Genomic DNA, 15,500 nt, shown 5'->3' on the forward strand with positions numbered 1-15,500 from the left:
CCAAATGAGGGAGGTGAGGAGCAGTCAGGTTTAGAATCCAATTAGCATTAAAGCGTGTGTGTGTGTGTGTGTGTGTGTGTGTGTGTATGTGTGTGTTCATGGTTAATTTTCATATGTCTCTGAGGGACATTGGTATTAGTGCCACCCTGTCTATCAGTTTGTGCAACATACACTCTGTTTGGATTCGGGGCCTGCCCAACCTTTTCTTATAAAAAATAAACGGGTACCATGTTGTCTTTTGGGGGACTCTTTTTCTCGGAGCATATATAGAAAAGCTCTACCTATGTCACTGTGGTAGTAGTTTATATAAAGCATGCTCTAGTTATCTAGGCAGGAGACTATCCCTATTTATGACAAAAATACCACCCGTTGTCTCTGTAAGAGGCCTTTCTATGGAAACCTTCACCGAGACTAGTCAGAATAGTGCCCGCTATAACTAAAGGATTAAAAAAACAAACAAACAGGGCCAAGAAGCCTACCATCTTGGGAACCGAATTTCATTTCTCCCTAGGTTCATTCATTCTCTCAGTTGTATTTATTGAGCACTTAGTGTTTGCAAAGCACTGTACTAAGCGCTTGGGAAGGCACACTCAAACCCTCAACAGACACATCCCCTGCTTACAGCGAGCTTAGGCGTGGGTGACCTTGGGCAATCGATCCAACCTCCGGACCACAGTCTCTAAAAGCCCAGTTAAGGCACAGGCCTACTTCCCTGGGCTGTTGGGTTTTATCGGTGGTTATTCCGTGTAATTATAAAGGGCCTTCTAAAAGCCTAATAAGTGCGGGGACTGCAGGCCGATGGGGAAAGGAGAGTGATCTAATAAAAGCAAGGGTCTCCCTTGTAGGGAAAGAGGGCAGTTTCGATACCGTTGGGCCTTGAGAGATCCTAGGTCAGCTGGGACCCGCAGGACCGACAGCCTTCTCTCTGACTCTGTGTATGTGTCTGTGTGAATGTGTCAGAGTGTGTCTGAGTGTGTCGCCGTCCCTTCCGACCCGTTCGGGGCTTGGGTGGGCTGGGCGCCAGGTGAGAGGGGGCTGGACTTGCCACCTTTCCAGGAGGAGGGAGGGCGGGTGAGAGCAACGTGGAGGGCTCGGTGGCAGGGTGCCGCCCCCGGGGGTGGGCAGCGGGCGTGGGGCTGGAGGGCGGGGGGAGGAGGTGATGGAGGTGGGGAGGAGGAGGAGGAGGGTGGAGGTGGGGGGGACGCCTCCTCCTCCTCCTCCTCCTCCTCCTCCTCCTCCTCCTCCTCCTCCTCCTCCTCCTCCTCCTCCTCCGGTCCTGCTGGCGCGGCCCGGCGTCCCGCTGCCTCCCGGGCGCGGTGGGGGCCAGGCTGCGGGGGAGGCGCTGACCCCGGGAGCGGGCGGAGGAAGAGGAGGAGGAGCAGCCGCAGCTTTGGCCCTTCGGCAAGGTAAGCGGGGGGCACCAGGTGTGTCTGTCCGGGCCAGGCCGGGCCGGGCCCCCCGTGGCCGCGCCCCTCGAGGAACCTCCCGCCGCCCTGCGCGTCCACGGAGCCGCGCGCGGCCGAGGGGCGCGGGGGCGCGCGGCACTGCGGTTACGGGGAGAAGCCCTGCCCCCGGTCCTGCCCCCGGTCCTGCCCCCGATCCTGCCCCCGGTCCTGCCCCTGCCCCCGGTCCTGCCCCTACCCCCGGCCGGGCCGCGGGGCCTCCGTGTGGGCCGGCCCGCCATCCCGCAGCACTACTCCTGCTCCACCTTTTTGCTCCCCTAAACGTCCCCCCCAGAGCCATCGCCCTCCTGGTTCGGTGCCTTCCCTGGCCGGCCTGCAAACACAACGCTTGGATTAAGGTGACTCCCGCCCCTCTTCCGAGGGACCCCCCCCTCGGCGGTGCCCCGCCCCCCCCCCCCCGCCCCCCTACAACCGGCATCCCCGGGGCCCGGCCCGGCTCGGCGCCGCCCGACAGGTTGAAGGAAAGTTGGAGGATGCAGGGTTAGGCCGAGTTAGCTACCTTCTTCCGACACTGACGGTGCCCGTGGACCTTCCGAGCGCTTAGTACAGTGCTCCGCGCACGGGAAGCGCTCGATAAATGCGGTTGAAGGCGTGGATGGTTTTTGGGACGGGCCGACTTTGCAGACGACTGTCTGTTTTGTTCCATTCGGTGATGGGTTAGAGCCTCCCAACTCGTTTCGTGAATACTCGGCTAGGTGGGTTGTAGCGTGACGGTTGAATTTCAGAGGCGAACTTATTTTTCTTTGGAAAAAAGTGGGAAAAATTAAGAGACAGACTAACTTACTTTTAGGCCTTACTACTCGCACGTAGTATTAATAATACTAAAATCAGTTTGCTTTCGTACAGACAGGTTGCCATCTTAGAGAAAGTCATTAGATTCCAACACAGAGATGCCTTTGACCCTGGTAGCTTGGATCAGGCAGGAGAACAATGGTCTAGTTCACATCAGTGAGGGCCTCTGTGAGGAAAAATAGGGCAATAGTCATAGTATTTATTAAACCACAAGCTCTGTGTGAAGCACTGAACTAGATGTGGGCCCGAGTTCTCTCAGAGTCCCTGGGAAAGTTTGGATCTTTACTCCTGAGTTTTTCACTCTTAACTCAGCATTAGGAGGATATTTATAACAGTTGAATGGAACCACATTGGTAGGAACATAAGGCAGTAAATATAATCTAGAGAAAGTGGCCAGGTTTACCTGGGTTAGGGAAACGGAGGCGGGAGTGACAACCCATCCACCTGCAGCCTCATTGGGTGTTGCAGAAACGAGATCCAAAGATTAGGGTAATATGCCGCCCAACTTCTCTTGAGGACTTGATTTTTAAAATGCAGTTGGATGTTTTTTTCTTCAGTTGGAACTGATTTGGTTTTAGGTAGGTTTGAAGGTGGTTTTGGGTTTGAGAAGCAGTTTTGGCCTAGCGGATAGAGTGTGGGCCCAGGAGGCAGAAGGACCTGGGTTCTAATGTTGACTCTGCCCCTTGTCTGCTGTGTGACCCTGGGCAAGTCAGCTCACCTCTCTGGGCCTCAGTGACCTCATCTGTAAAATGGAGATCAAGACTGTGAGCCCAGTATGGGACAGGGACTGTGCCCAACTGGATTAGCTTGTATCATCCTCAGTGCTTAGCACAGTGCCTGGCAATCAGTAAGTGTCTGACACATACCATAAAAAAGTTGGATCAGAAAATTAGTATATCCTTATGCTAATCTAGTGGGTTTACATTTGTAATCCTAGTTAGTATTAGCAGTTGTCACTGCTGATAACATTGTTTCTTAAAGGGAGATATTAGTTCAAGGTGATCTTTGGGTCAGACTCGCCACAGGGTTTCTGGTAAAGAGCACAGGCCAGAGCTAAAAGAGAATGCCTCCTTCAAAGTAACAGGCCACGGCACCCCAGGTGTGGGTGTGGAGGAAATGAGAGAAGGAAAAAATGGAAGAGTGAGCCCCTTTACCTCTTTCTTCTCTTCTCCCTTTTCCCACTGGCAGCAACAGTTGTTGTTATAAAGCAGCCACATGGCACAAATGACATCATTATCTTGCGCCAGGCACAGCATAATGTAATGACATCACATAGAGAGCCCATATATTATACGATTGGCTCATTGCTCCCCAACTGGTCAAAGATTTCATTTTGTTTGGCTCTGCCATACAAAAAGGTTGCTGAAACCAAGTGGGTTGCATGAATGAGGTGAGCCAAACCCCTTTATATATTGGGTTCTGTCCCTGCACTTCCTCCATCACAGGGATATTATTGCAAAGTGCATATAAAAGGAGCTCTGTGTGTGTGTGTGTGTGTGAGAGAGAGAGAGAGAGAGAGAGAGAGAGAGAGAGAGAGAAAGAAGGTGACTTTAAATGACATGAGAGTTCTTGAGGTAGTATTTGGTGCATCTGGATATAAATTCATTTGAAAAGCAACCCGCAGAGGTAATGTGAATGCCACCATTCAAATGAAATTGGATTTAAATCCTTTTACCACACTTTATTTTCATTGTCAATGTAGACAGTCTAGGTTCCTATAGCAACTTCACCCCAACACTCTGGGTTAGAGGCATCTTTGTATGTCTCTGGGTAATATGACATACTATTTAGCAAATGCGTTCTTTCATTTTACAGATTATGGATTTTGTGGGGGTTGGTCTGCTGTGAGCCTTATGAATTGCTTGGCCGGCAGAGCTTCATAGTTAAGATTGAGTTTTTGATTAGCCATGCTCATCATACCGGTACATAAGCAAAAACCTTTATGATTGTTGTGCCCAGAAATTAACAAGTTTACAAAGAAAGCAATGAAATTAAAATACATGAAAAGAGAATGGTTGTGCCTCCAAGAAGGGGTATAATGGGTATTAGGTGCTGCCCCATATGAGGTTTAGGAAGACGGCCAACATGAATGGCTGTGGATTAGCCTTGTTCCATGACTCCTTAAGTAAAATTGCTCCTGGGTAAAACTTGAGCCAATAGTTTTTGGATCCCTAATTAGGAGCCTCTAGAAGGAATCTCTCAGATTCTTCTCTCCTGCTACTAACAGAAACCAGTACTAGAAAAATGCACTTAAGCAGTCATTTTAATGTGTGTTTGTAGTAATACAAATCAGTTTTAGTATTTATTTCTGGGAGCCTGATCCATAGGAATGCCATTGACCATCTTGCAAATACACTCAGTTCTGCCAGAACGCCTGTGTCCAATCTGCATTTTGGATGGAAGGCCATGGCAGAATAGGGACATATGCTTTTAACAGTGTCTCTGGGGAGAGGGTAGTGCAGTGTCAGAAGAAACACTTGATCACACATGACATGGGGTGAATATTACATAAGCTTTTAATCATTATTATGACTATTAACAGAAATTCTAATTATAATGCTATTTGCTAAGCTCTAGCTATGTGCCAAGCACTGTTCTAAGTGCTGGGATAGGTACAGTGTTATCAGTTTGGATGCAATCCTTCTCCCACTTGGGTCTCACAGTCTAGGTATGAGAGAGTAGGATTTGAGCCCCATTTTTACAGATGAAAAGACTGAGGCACAGAAAGGTTAAATGACTTACCCAAGGTCACACAGCAGACAAGTAGTGGAGTTGGGATTAGAATCCAGGGCCTCTGCCTCTCAGGACTCTGTTCTTTCCACGAGGCCACATTGCTCCTTAATGCAGGGCTCTGCAATAAAAATTAATCCAATTCTGCTAAAGCCCAGCTTTTTATCCAGGTGTCATATGCTGTTCTCTCTGTTCCTCTGTGGTGAGGAAGGCTCTCCTGCCCTTTGAAGAGTAATGTCCAGGCAGAATGTAGAACCTAGGATGGACTTAAAAAAAAAAAAAGCATTTGTTAAGCCCTTACTATTTGCCAGGCATTGTACTAAGCACTGGGGTAGGTACAAGCTAATCGGATTGGACACAGTCCTTGACCCACATACGGCTGGCTCTGTCTCAGTTCCCATTTTACAGATGAAGTAACTGAGGTGAAATGACTTCCCCAACTCACACAGCAGACAAGTGGGAGAGCCAGAATTGGAACCCAGGTTCTTTGACTGCCAGACCAGTGCTCTTTCCAGTACTCCATGCTGCTTCTCACAGTAAGCACTCAATAAATACTGTTTACTGATTGATGCTCAGAGACTGTTCACCCAGCTGGGAGCCTCCCTTGGGAGAGAGGAACCAGACTGGGGCTATAACGCTGGTGGTGTGTGAGTGAACTGAGCTTGCCACTGTCTGGCAGGGAGTCACATGACTACTTGACTGAGTGTGTAAGACTGAATTCTTCAAATCCCTGAAACGTAGGGATCTGATGGGTTCTTACTAGGTAGCAATTATGCTTTATAGAACGGCGGACACGTCTGCTGAATTCAAGTGTATGGGATTCAACGCTGCTAATCAAGGACTCCTTTAGCTGTGCCTCCCCCAAACTGGACTGGGCATTTTAAGAAATTACTCAGCAAATTACAGTCATGCTTGGAAGGTGAACTCGGCCATTACAGAAATAATTTGCGTGTATTGAGTAGAATATGGGTAGAGGCTAAAGTTACAAGGGATATGTAATAATTTCAAACAGAGAGAAAGATGATATTGGCAAGCATGCAAAAAGAGTGAAAGGTCATTGTTAATATGATGTCTGAACTACAGTTGGATTGGAGGATGATCTGTTCTTAAGCTGGGGAAGTGCATGCATACGTAATTAACATTTCTCTGCATTTAAGGGGATTTAATGGAAAGAGGAACATTTTTTTCCAAGTGGCCGAAAATAATAGAAATGAACCCTGACTGCTCTTAAGTACTTCAGAAATAATTACTATATTTCTTTCCCTTCTCTGAATGCCCTTTAACTGATTTCACACCCCCTCCCAGAGTCTTCCCCTGACTAGCCCCTCATTTCTCCTCTCCTCTGCATTGCCTATGCAACTGAACCTTCATCCGTGGTATTTTTTAATGGTCTCTTAAGCGCTTTTACTGTGTGTCAAACACTCTTCTCAGAGCTGAGGTTAATTAGGTTGGACACAGTCCCTGCCCCACATGGGGCTCGCAATCTTCGTAGGAGGGAGAACAGGTATCCCCATTTTACAGTTGAGGAAACCAAGGCACAAAGAACTTTGTGACTTGTCCAAGGTCAAACAGGAAGCAGTTGGCAGAGCCGGGATTAGAAACCAGGTCCTTCTGACTCCCAGGCCCGGGCTCTCTCCACTTGGCCTCGCTGTTTCTCATTAGCCCACTGTTTCTTTGAGTGCTTCCTATGTGCAGAGCACTGTACCCCTTGAGCTGTTGATAGTCACCCCACCCCCAGCAGCACATAAGTACAAATCTTCATTCTCTCCCATTTCCCATAGAATTATTTGTATGTCTTCCTCTCTAGACTATAAACGTCATATGAGGAGGGAACAGGTCTTCCGGTTAGTACCTAATACAGTGCTTGGCACATAGTAAGCCCTCAGTAAATAACACTGATTGACTGATTAACTAGGAATACAGGGCCCAGGATTCCAAAGACATCAGTGATTGTAGCAGATAAAACACATGTTCCATGAAAAAGTAGCAATGCCCCCAAGATACTTCTTTCCCTGTCCTTTCATACCTACAGGGCCAAATTTTTTGTTGTTAGATCTGATTTTTAAATGGCCTTTGGTTTTCCTGTAGTGAAATCATTTAGGTTTGAACTTCCTTTAGCGTGTGTCCATGCGTATGTGCTGTTCAATATCTCCTTGCTCTAATGGTATATGTTTTTCAGCCTCATTAACTGCGATGGGGAAGGCAATCACAAGGACATAGGAGGACTGAGATTAAGGATGGATGGCCCCCAGGCAGAAGTGCATTAGAAACATTCAGGTGTAGGTATAGTCCAAGGGCAAAACTCCCATGCCAGAATTAAATGGTCTTGGAAAGTCACTTAAAATATACTGGTTCTGCATCCAGATTAGACTTTATGGTCCTATGTGCACGGAATATTTATATTAAAATGATCATATCACCTTTGGTTCTTGGCAACCAGTGTGTGAAGCATATTAAGGATCTTTAAGAAGGTAACTAAAGGAAATCTGGAGGGATCTTTCTTGCCACATATTTGGAGACCGTGTTTGTATTTGGTTAGCCCCATGTGGGTCAGGGTCTGTGTCTGATGTCATTACATTTTCTCCACCCCAGCACTTAGAATAAAATATGCCATCCATCCTACTGAAGTCACATCTCCAGAAAAGCCTCTTCTGACTAAGCGCTCATTCCCCCCACCCCAACCTCGCAGGCGTATGCACACACACACACTTTGTTTTCCCTCCTTACTGCCTCACCCACTTAGTCCCACCAATTCAACACTTAGGTACTTCCCCTCTACCTTCCTGCCCCCACAGAATTTATGTACGTGTCTTTATGTTTCGTTGCCTCCCTTACCTGTTGTTTATTTTAATGTCTCTCTCTCCACGACTGGACAGTTAAGCTTCTAGAGGGAGGGATCGTGCCTACCAACTATATTGTAATCTACCGAACATTTAGTGCCGTGCTCTGCACAAAGAAAGTGCTCAATAAATACCACTGATTGATTGGTCTCCCTTTTCCTATGGCATGTCAATCAAAGGGGGAAATGAAGAATTCTGTTTTCACTCTTCCCCTGTCCATGTTATCTGTGTTTGCTTGTCAGCGACCTTGTAAAACTAACTGAAGATTGATTAATACCTGAATTATGGTGCAGTCCCAGGTGCCGGTTCCTGGAGGCCAGGTGGAGCTCCAACTCTCCACAGACGTTCCAGCCCTTGAATTTTACAACCAGACACAGGTCCACATAGGTTACCCTTTGCCCTGTATTTTTTTCCAATTTGGGCAGTAAAGTCTTTTCATTTGATCTAGGGATGCAAAAGGTTAAAGTTAGGGATAGCGTGAGCCACCAACACAAGCTGGAGAATGCTTATAGTGAATGAGTCTTAATTATTGGGAGCAATGAGTTGCCTGTTACTTCGTTGTCTGAGTATTGGTGCCCTGGCTAAGTTTCAAATGTGCAGTTTTGTGTCAGAGCTTAAGGTTATTCAAGGTGCTCCTTTATATAATAAAGATAACTTATTTTGGCCTATGGTATGCAGTACGATTAAAAGCTGACTCTTCACAAGGCCTCAGTCCATTTATTGATTTACTGTTCTGTTTCTCTTTTTATTCAAGGATGGCCTTTGTATAGTTGGGAAATCGAAGCAGAGAAGTTTAGTGCCTTCTCCAAGGTTACCTGGGAATCAGCTGAAGAAGCCCTGGCAGAATTCAATTACTAAATCAGTGTCTTTCTACTCACTGAATTGTACAGGTGAGCTGTGGCTGTCATGGGACCCACCTCATTGAAGGATCCATCTTTGCATATTCAGAATTTAAGAGGTAGTTCCCAAAACTAGATCCACCCAGCTGGGAAACCACCATTGGTTGTCAGATACAATGATAAAGGTGAACTCTTTTTTTAAGCAGTTAGAAAATAATTCAATTTTTTTTCTACAGATGGAATGACATAGACACTCTGGTACATTTGATTGTGCAAAGATAGATGAGATTGTATAACTGCTTCAGTATTTCACATGTTTGAAACCTTTCTAATAAGACGATGAACATTGTAGGCATTTTCTAGCTAGACCCCTTCTAATGTTCCTTGTAAGGCAGGGACAAGTTATTTTTTAAAAGCAGATGTTGAAAGAGTAAAAGAAATTGTGTGGCTGGATGTAGAAGTTTGCCTTTTCAATTACTCATTCTCATTCCTTCCTTTATTTTGCTTTCCAACTTAGCAAAAGCCTACATTTTTCTTTGAGGCTAAGACCTTGTGTGCCTGCCCTCCTGATTTGGAACTTTCCAGACTTCAGGAAAGGTTAACCAAGGCCGGGAACATATTTTTCTCGCTTGATGTATAAACAATTCTGAATTGGAATTTACTAAATCCTCCTTCCAGTTTACTCACTGAACTAAGAGCTTTCCTTCATCCCAAAGAGTAACTTTTCCAGACATAAGTAGCTGTAGAAGAGATCAATCGATCAATGGTATTTATTGAGCGCTTAACTATGTGCCGAGCGTGATGACATAACTTAAATGAGGAGGCTTTTAAGAAGCAAAGCAGAAATTCCAGAACAGCTGCAGTCCAAAGCTCAAGTTTTTAATGGCTATGAAATAACAGTACTCTGCCAATATCTTGAGCCTCAGTTTTAACTCCTTTCTCCTCCTTTTCAACAAATCCTGCTTAAGTTTGAGAATGCTTTATTTTCAGTCTGCCCAGTCTCATCAAACATGCTGCTTTACAGGTGGGGCCCTGACTTTAACCACACACGGTCTCTTCAGAAGTTGCAGAGGGCAGGCTGTGTGCTTCCTGGAGTTGGTATTAGCATGGGAGCCCTGGAAATTTGATCTCTAGTCTTCATAGGGCCTGTAAATTTATCAGCTTGCACCAGGACAGCCACAGACACCACGAAAAGCCTGTATTGGCATCACAGAGCTAATTTTGACACACAGTTCCATTATTAAGGCAAGGAAGTAGAAAACTGAATCAACAAGGTCAGCATATCATTTGAAAGTTTGAGTGTGGCAGCAACAGTGTATTGAGCTCCAGACTAAACAGTCTTTAAAGCTGTGACGCTGTCTGACTTTATCTACATCGGTCACACCTAATCACCCCACAGACACCAGAGCTGGCTTTAGACTATAGGCTCATTGAGGGCAGGGAATGTGTCTGTTTATTGTTATACTGTACAGTGCACACAATAAGCTCTCAAATAATAATAATGATGGTAATTGTTAAGCACTTATATGCCAAGCCCTGTCCTAAGCACTTGGAAGAGATACAAGGTTATCAGGTTGTCCCAGGTGGGACTCAAAGTCTTAAATGCCCATTTTCCAAATGAGGTAATTGAGGTACAGAGAAGTTAAGTGACTTGCCCAGAGTCACACAGCTGAAAAGTGGCAGAGTTGGGATTAGAACCCATGATCTCTGACTCCCAAGCCCATGCTCTTTCCACTAAGTCAAGGTGCTTCTCTCTAATACGATTGACTGATTGACTCAAGTAGTTCTGTCAGCGTCATCTACAAACTATATTCCACAATGAATTGCACAAGAAGCCATTTTGCCTAATCTAAAGAGCAAGGGCCCTGGGAATCAGGGGACCTGGATTCTAATTCCAACTCTTCCCCCTGCCTGCTGGGTGATCTGGGGTAAGTCATTTAGCATTTTAGGGCCTCAGTTTCCTCATCTCTAAAATCAATCAGTGGTATTTGTTGAGCACTTACTATGTGCAGAGCACTGTACAAAGTGCTTGGGAGAGCACAATACAACAGAACTTGCGCTTATAGTCTAGAGGGGAAGATAGACTCACGTATGTACAGTTAATTGACCTAATGCTGAAAGTTTGCCGCACAATCAGAACCAGGGTTCAATTCAGACTTACTTGTGAAAATTTCAGTTGAATTCTGTGTCATTTTTACCTTTTAAAAATAATAATAATTATGGTACTTGTTAAGCTCTTACTATGTGCCAAGTACTGTTCTCAGCACAAGGAAAGATACAAGTTAATCAGGTTGGACACAGTCCCTGTCCCACATGGGGGGCTCACATTCAAAGTAGGGGACGCTTGGCTCAATTCCATGTTCTACTGTAGAGGTTGCAAGGGAACAACTGGCAACGATCGAACTTACTCTCATGAATAAACCAGATGGCAAATTCTTATGGACAGAACCTTCCTCAGTAGAAAGTATACTTTTCTTGTCCTTCCAGTCAGCTAATTTTGCACTTGGAAAAGCCATATGATGATTTCCCCATCGGTAAAAATGAATAAATAATGTCTGTCAGATAATGGTCACATTCTTATCTTAAGTAGAATTACAACTTGTCCTTGCATTTGTAAGACTGGGAAAACACCAATTATTTTCTTTTTTTTGTGGCATGTAGTTTATCAAATAAATGTATTGAGTTGACAAAGGCTAATATTTTTGGAGCCCTTTCCCTATGAAGAGTTCAGGAGGCTGAACAAAAAACCTTCAAACACAACAGACCAAAAGGAGGAAGGATAGAGGTGGGACAAGCAATTTTTTTTTAAATTCAGAAGGGTAATAAATGGCCCTCAGAGAACTTGTCTCACTTTGTTCTGCAAGGAGAATGCCTGTAGGGAGCTCAGGAAATGGGAGGGAGCCGGCTGACTCAGAGCCTCTCCCCTGGATGTCAGTTCTGGCTGCACGAGTTTTTACGACCTCTCCGCAGGGCCTTTCCAGGCATTCAGAAGGGTTAGGGGAAGGCGTGGTGACTTTAACTGGGGGCTGAACATACTCCAACCTTGCCTCCTCAGGCAACAATATGTGCTCTGTCCTCTCTAAGGAAACATAAGAGTTTCCTTTAATGTTTGTCATAGTGCGGGGTTTGGGGTTTGTATTAGGGTTTTTTTGTTTTGTTAGGCAGTAGTTGAGCAGAGGTAGAGGTATTTTTGCATTATCCCAATCTGCCTAATTGGACTGGGCTTCTTAAGGTAAGAGCAGGGGACATTTTGGGGGAAGGGTAGGTAGAGTAAGCAGGGAGTTTTCCTTTTTATTCTCATTTAATTTTATTTTAGCGCTGATTCTGCCCCTCAAACCAAATAAGATGATGGGTTGAGGCCAATCACTCCAAACTTTACATTCTTCAGTAGTTATTTTCCTTTAAGGGGTCGTCTAAATGTAAAAAATAACACATTCTTTAGCTTATTAAATGTATATCCCATCATCTCCATGCTTAGTATTTATTGCAGAATAATTTCTTGTTTGGTGTTGTGGCAACTGAATGAAGTTCTTAATCATTTTAGAAGTTAGAAAAAAAGTAAGTTTACCCATCTCAATTTTGATGACCTGCATTTATTTCAGATATGGGGTAGTCTTAAAGAAAATGAAATAGAGTATAGTCCAGTTCAGGGGAGAAGATTTTTATAGATGATAATAGGGGAATGGAGAAAAAGAAGAAATTCAATTTGATTTACTTGGTAATAAATCAATTTTAAAATAATAGCAAAAATTTTCCTTAGATTGTCTTCTGACAAAAATCTACCCACTCAAAGATTTGAAGAATTTCAAAAAAAATTAACAAAAAAAAAATTCTGAAGCCTAGTCTTTCACCAAATATTCTATTTTATAAAAACCTACGAATGAACAACACCACCAGGAAGGTGATAGCAAATGAGTTTCGTTGCTTGCTAAACTGTAAAAATAGATGATTTCCATGCAGTGCCATGGCTGCAGAAAAGCCAGAGAATATGATATTAAATCTTATATTTTCACAGCCGTGCTCTTCCTTACATCACTGGATAGAACGCGATGTGATGTTTGGGCTCCACTCCTTCCCCCATAGAGCTAACTGCAGGCCACAGAGGAAGCTGGGAAGTGATCTGTGGCCCCCACAGTGCTTGTGCAGGTATAAATCACCGGCTAGGTTCCTGAGAACTGGCAGTGGTAAAAACACACTTTTTCTCTATGAATTAAACAGATGTGGCTTCTTGATAATAGCAGTTAATTTACATGTGGAATGAATCGTTAGAACTGTAGAGGATTGCAACCATGACATTTTTCTAGTCGTATTTGGTCAATCAGTTGTATTTCTTGTGCACTTGGGACAGTACATTGGAGTTAGTTTATATGAAAACTGCCCCTCAAGTTTCCATTTAGTGGAAAAGACAGATATTGTACAGATAGTGGGAAGGAGGAGAAGCGCCTCTTTATTAAGTCCCAAGCACTTAATACAGTGCTGTGCATACAGTAAACACTAACTAAATACCCTCGATTGAGAGGTATTTAAATAGTGTGTAAGTTGATATGGACAAAAGTGCTGTGGATGGTTGCAAGTACATAGTTATTGTAGAAATCCTAAAGTGGCAGAGAAGAGAAATTAGTTGGGGAAGGCTTCCTGGAGGAGTTGTTATTGGGGAGAGCTATGGTCTGGCAGACTTGAAGTGGGAGAGAGTTCCAGGTTGGGGAAAAAGCGAGAACAAGGTGGTCAAAGATGGGAGAGGTGAGAATGAGATACAGTGGGTAGGTTAGTTCGAGAGGAATGAAGAGGATGAGTTTAGGCCGAGGGGGAGAAGGGGTAGGGGGCACTGATTGAGTACCTTAAAGCCCGTGGTGAGGAATTTCTGCTCGCTCCAGAGAGGAATGAGTAACCACTGGAGGTTTTTGAGGTGCGGGAAGTGTGCCAGGCAGCGTTTTAGAAACATGATCCGGGAAACAGAGTGAAGTACACCCTGGAGAGGAAAGATGCCAGAGGCAGAGTGACCAGTGAAGAGGCTGCTGTGGTGGTCAGATTGGGATATGACTAACCTGGACTCCCTTGCTGACCATTTGGATGGAGAGGATGGGGGTGGGAGGATCTCGAAGATGTTGTGAAGGAAAAACCAACAGGATTAAGTGACAGACTTAATTTAGGGAGTGAAAAAGAGGGAGGAGTCAGGGATGCTCTTTTTTTGGTGGTAGGTCCAGATCTCATTTCATATAGAAAGTCGGATACCAACAGCACCACACTTTGTCACCCTGTAGTGGAGTACAAAGCCGGGTGTCCTATTGTCACTATATTCCATAGGGTACGCTGGCTTCCTTAATTCACTTTTTTTGTCACTCATAGTATTTATTGAGGGTTTACTCTGTGCAGAGCATTTTTTTTAAGGGCTTGAGGGAATAGATCACTTTTAATAATGAGTGCAAAATAATCAACTGGCGTGTTTTTTCTAGAAGCCAAAATAGTTTTCATCCCATCCAGCCTCATCTCATTCCCGTGGAAGTATGGGCATATGTCTTCCACTAAAGATCCTCTAGACTTGGCCTCTGCTCAGGTTGATTCGAAGGCTGATGCAGACTGTCATATAACAAGTCTGAGAGTTGCTGTGGAGTGATTCCTTGGTGAGAGAGAACGGAAAAGATAGACTCTTTCCTTCAAGTAGCCAGCGGTATGCATGCCACAAGACTCCATTTGGATGCTCATATTTATTAAGTATTGTGCGAATCTGCATCTCACTACCTGTTGAAGGTTTAACCAGAAATACAGCAACCACATCCAAACTGAAAGACATGAAAACCTGGCATCAGACTGGAACTTCGGGACCGCTTTTCTGGCATCACTTTCAGTGTTGTTCTCTTCCAAGTATTTATTTTTGCTGTGACCTTCCCGCTCCCATCCTGCATTCCCTGAATGCCCTGCATTCAGTTCAGCCATGTTCTGCACTTTCTGGGTTTGGGGCCCATAGTTTCATTTGTTTCTACTCCATTGCTTGTATTCTTAACCAGACATTTTGCTTACCTAATGACCAGCTGGGGATGTTCCATATCGGTGTCCTTGGGAAAGGCGTGAGGCTAGGTCTCCATCCCCTCTGGTTACTCTGAGGGCATTTTGGGACTGTTTGAGGATGCTTGGAGCAAGTGCGATTGATGGAGATAGCATAAAAGTAGTTCTGTTTTTCTTTCTTGAAGATATATTAGCTGTGAGCTTACAGAAGTCATAGCATTTTTATGATAGAAGGAAGTAGGGAAATTTATTACAGAAAAGAAATGTGAGCTATACTTGCTGCTGCTTTTTTTCTTTCAGGTGATACAAGTTACTTTTTTGTTCACACTGAAGATGCTAGATGTGGGGAAGTGGCCAATTTTTGCTCTTTGTTCTCCAGAGGAACTGAAGTTAATTCGTCAGGCTTGTGTCTTCGGCAGTGCTGGAAATGAAGTTTTGTATGCTACTGAAAATGATGAGGTAAAAATTTTCCAAACAAATCCACTATAACTCATGTTTTCTGCCTTGGATTTTCCAGGGGTAACTAGCAGTGCAGCAGGATAGTGGAAATTTTTTGAGAGTTAGGTAATTAAGATTAAAACAACTTGGGGGGAACTACATCAAAGAAATCCTCCCCTGATGCCTGTTTACTTGTTGTGATGTCTGCCTCCCCCCCTTCTAGAGTGTTAGCCCATTGTGGGCAGGGACCGTCTCTCTTTATTGCTGAATTGTACTTTCCAAGCGCTTAGGACAGTGCTCTGCACACAGTAAGAGCTCAGTAAATATGATCGAATGAATGGATAACCGTTAGCCAGCTACTGGCATTAGCTCACGTTAGCTACATCAGCTAACTA

General features: G+C 44.6%; 1 protein-coding gene across 8 annotated transcripts in view; it reads left to right on the plus strand.

Annotated features, from left to right (window-relative positions):
- The first annotated feature begins 1,272 nt into the window (after positions 1–1,272).
- Positions 1,273–15,500, plus strand: part of RCBTB2 (RCC1 and BTB domain containing protein 2) — a 28,324-nt gene continuing 14,096 nt past the window's right edge. For 2 of the 8 annotated variants that reach the window (XM_029047865.2, XM_029047866.2), the window contains exons 1-3: positions 5,488–5,521; positions 8,580–8,715; positions 15,047–15,126. In XM_029047865.2, coding sequence (XP_028903698.1) covers positions 5,507–5,521; positions 8,580–8,715; positions 15,047–15,126 — 231 coding nt within the window. In that variant the 5' untranslated portion in view covers positions 5,488–5,506. Of the gene's footprint in view, positions 1,407–1,675; positions 1,802–5,487; positions 5,522–8,579; positions 8,716–12,679; positions 12,811–14,967; positions 15,127–15,500 lie in introns of those variants that run through there. The other 6 variants (XM_029047868.2, XM_029047867.2, XM_007668603.3 and 3 more) reach the window with 6 other exon arrangements.

This window comes from Ornithorhynchus anatinus, chromosome 20, assembly GCF_004115215.2.
Source record: "Ornithorhynchus anatinus isolate Pmale09 chromosome 20, mOrnAna1.pri.v4, whole genome shotgun sequence".
In the NCBI taxonomy this organism is placed as follows: domain Eukaryota; kingdom Metazoa; phylum Chordata; class Mammalia; order Monotremata; family Ornithorhynchidae; genus Ornithorhynchus; species Ornithorhynchus anatinus.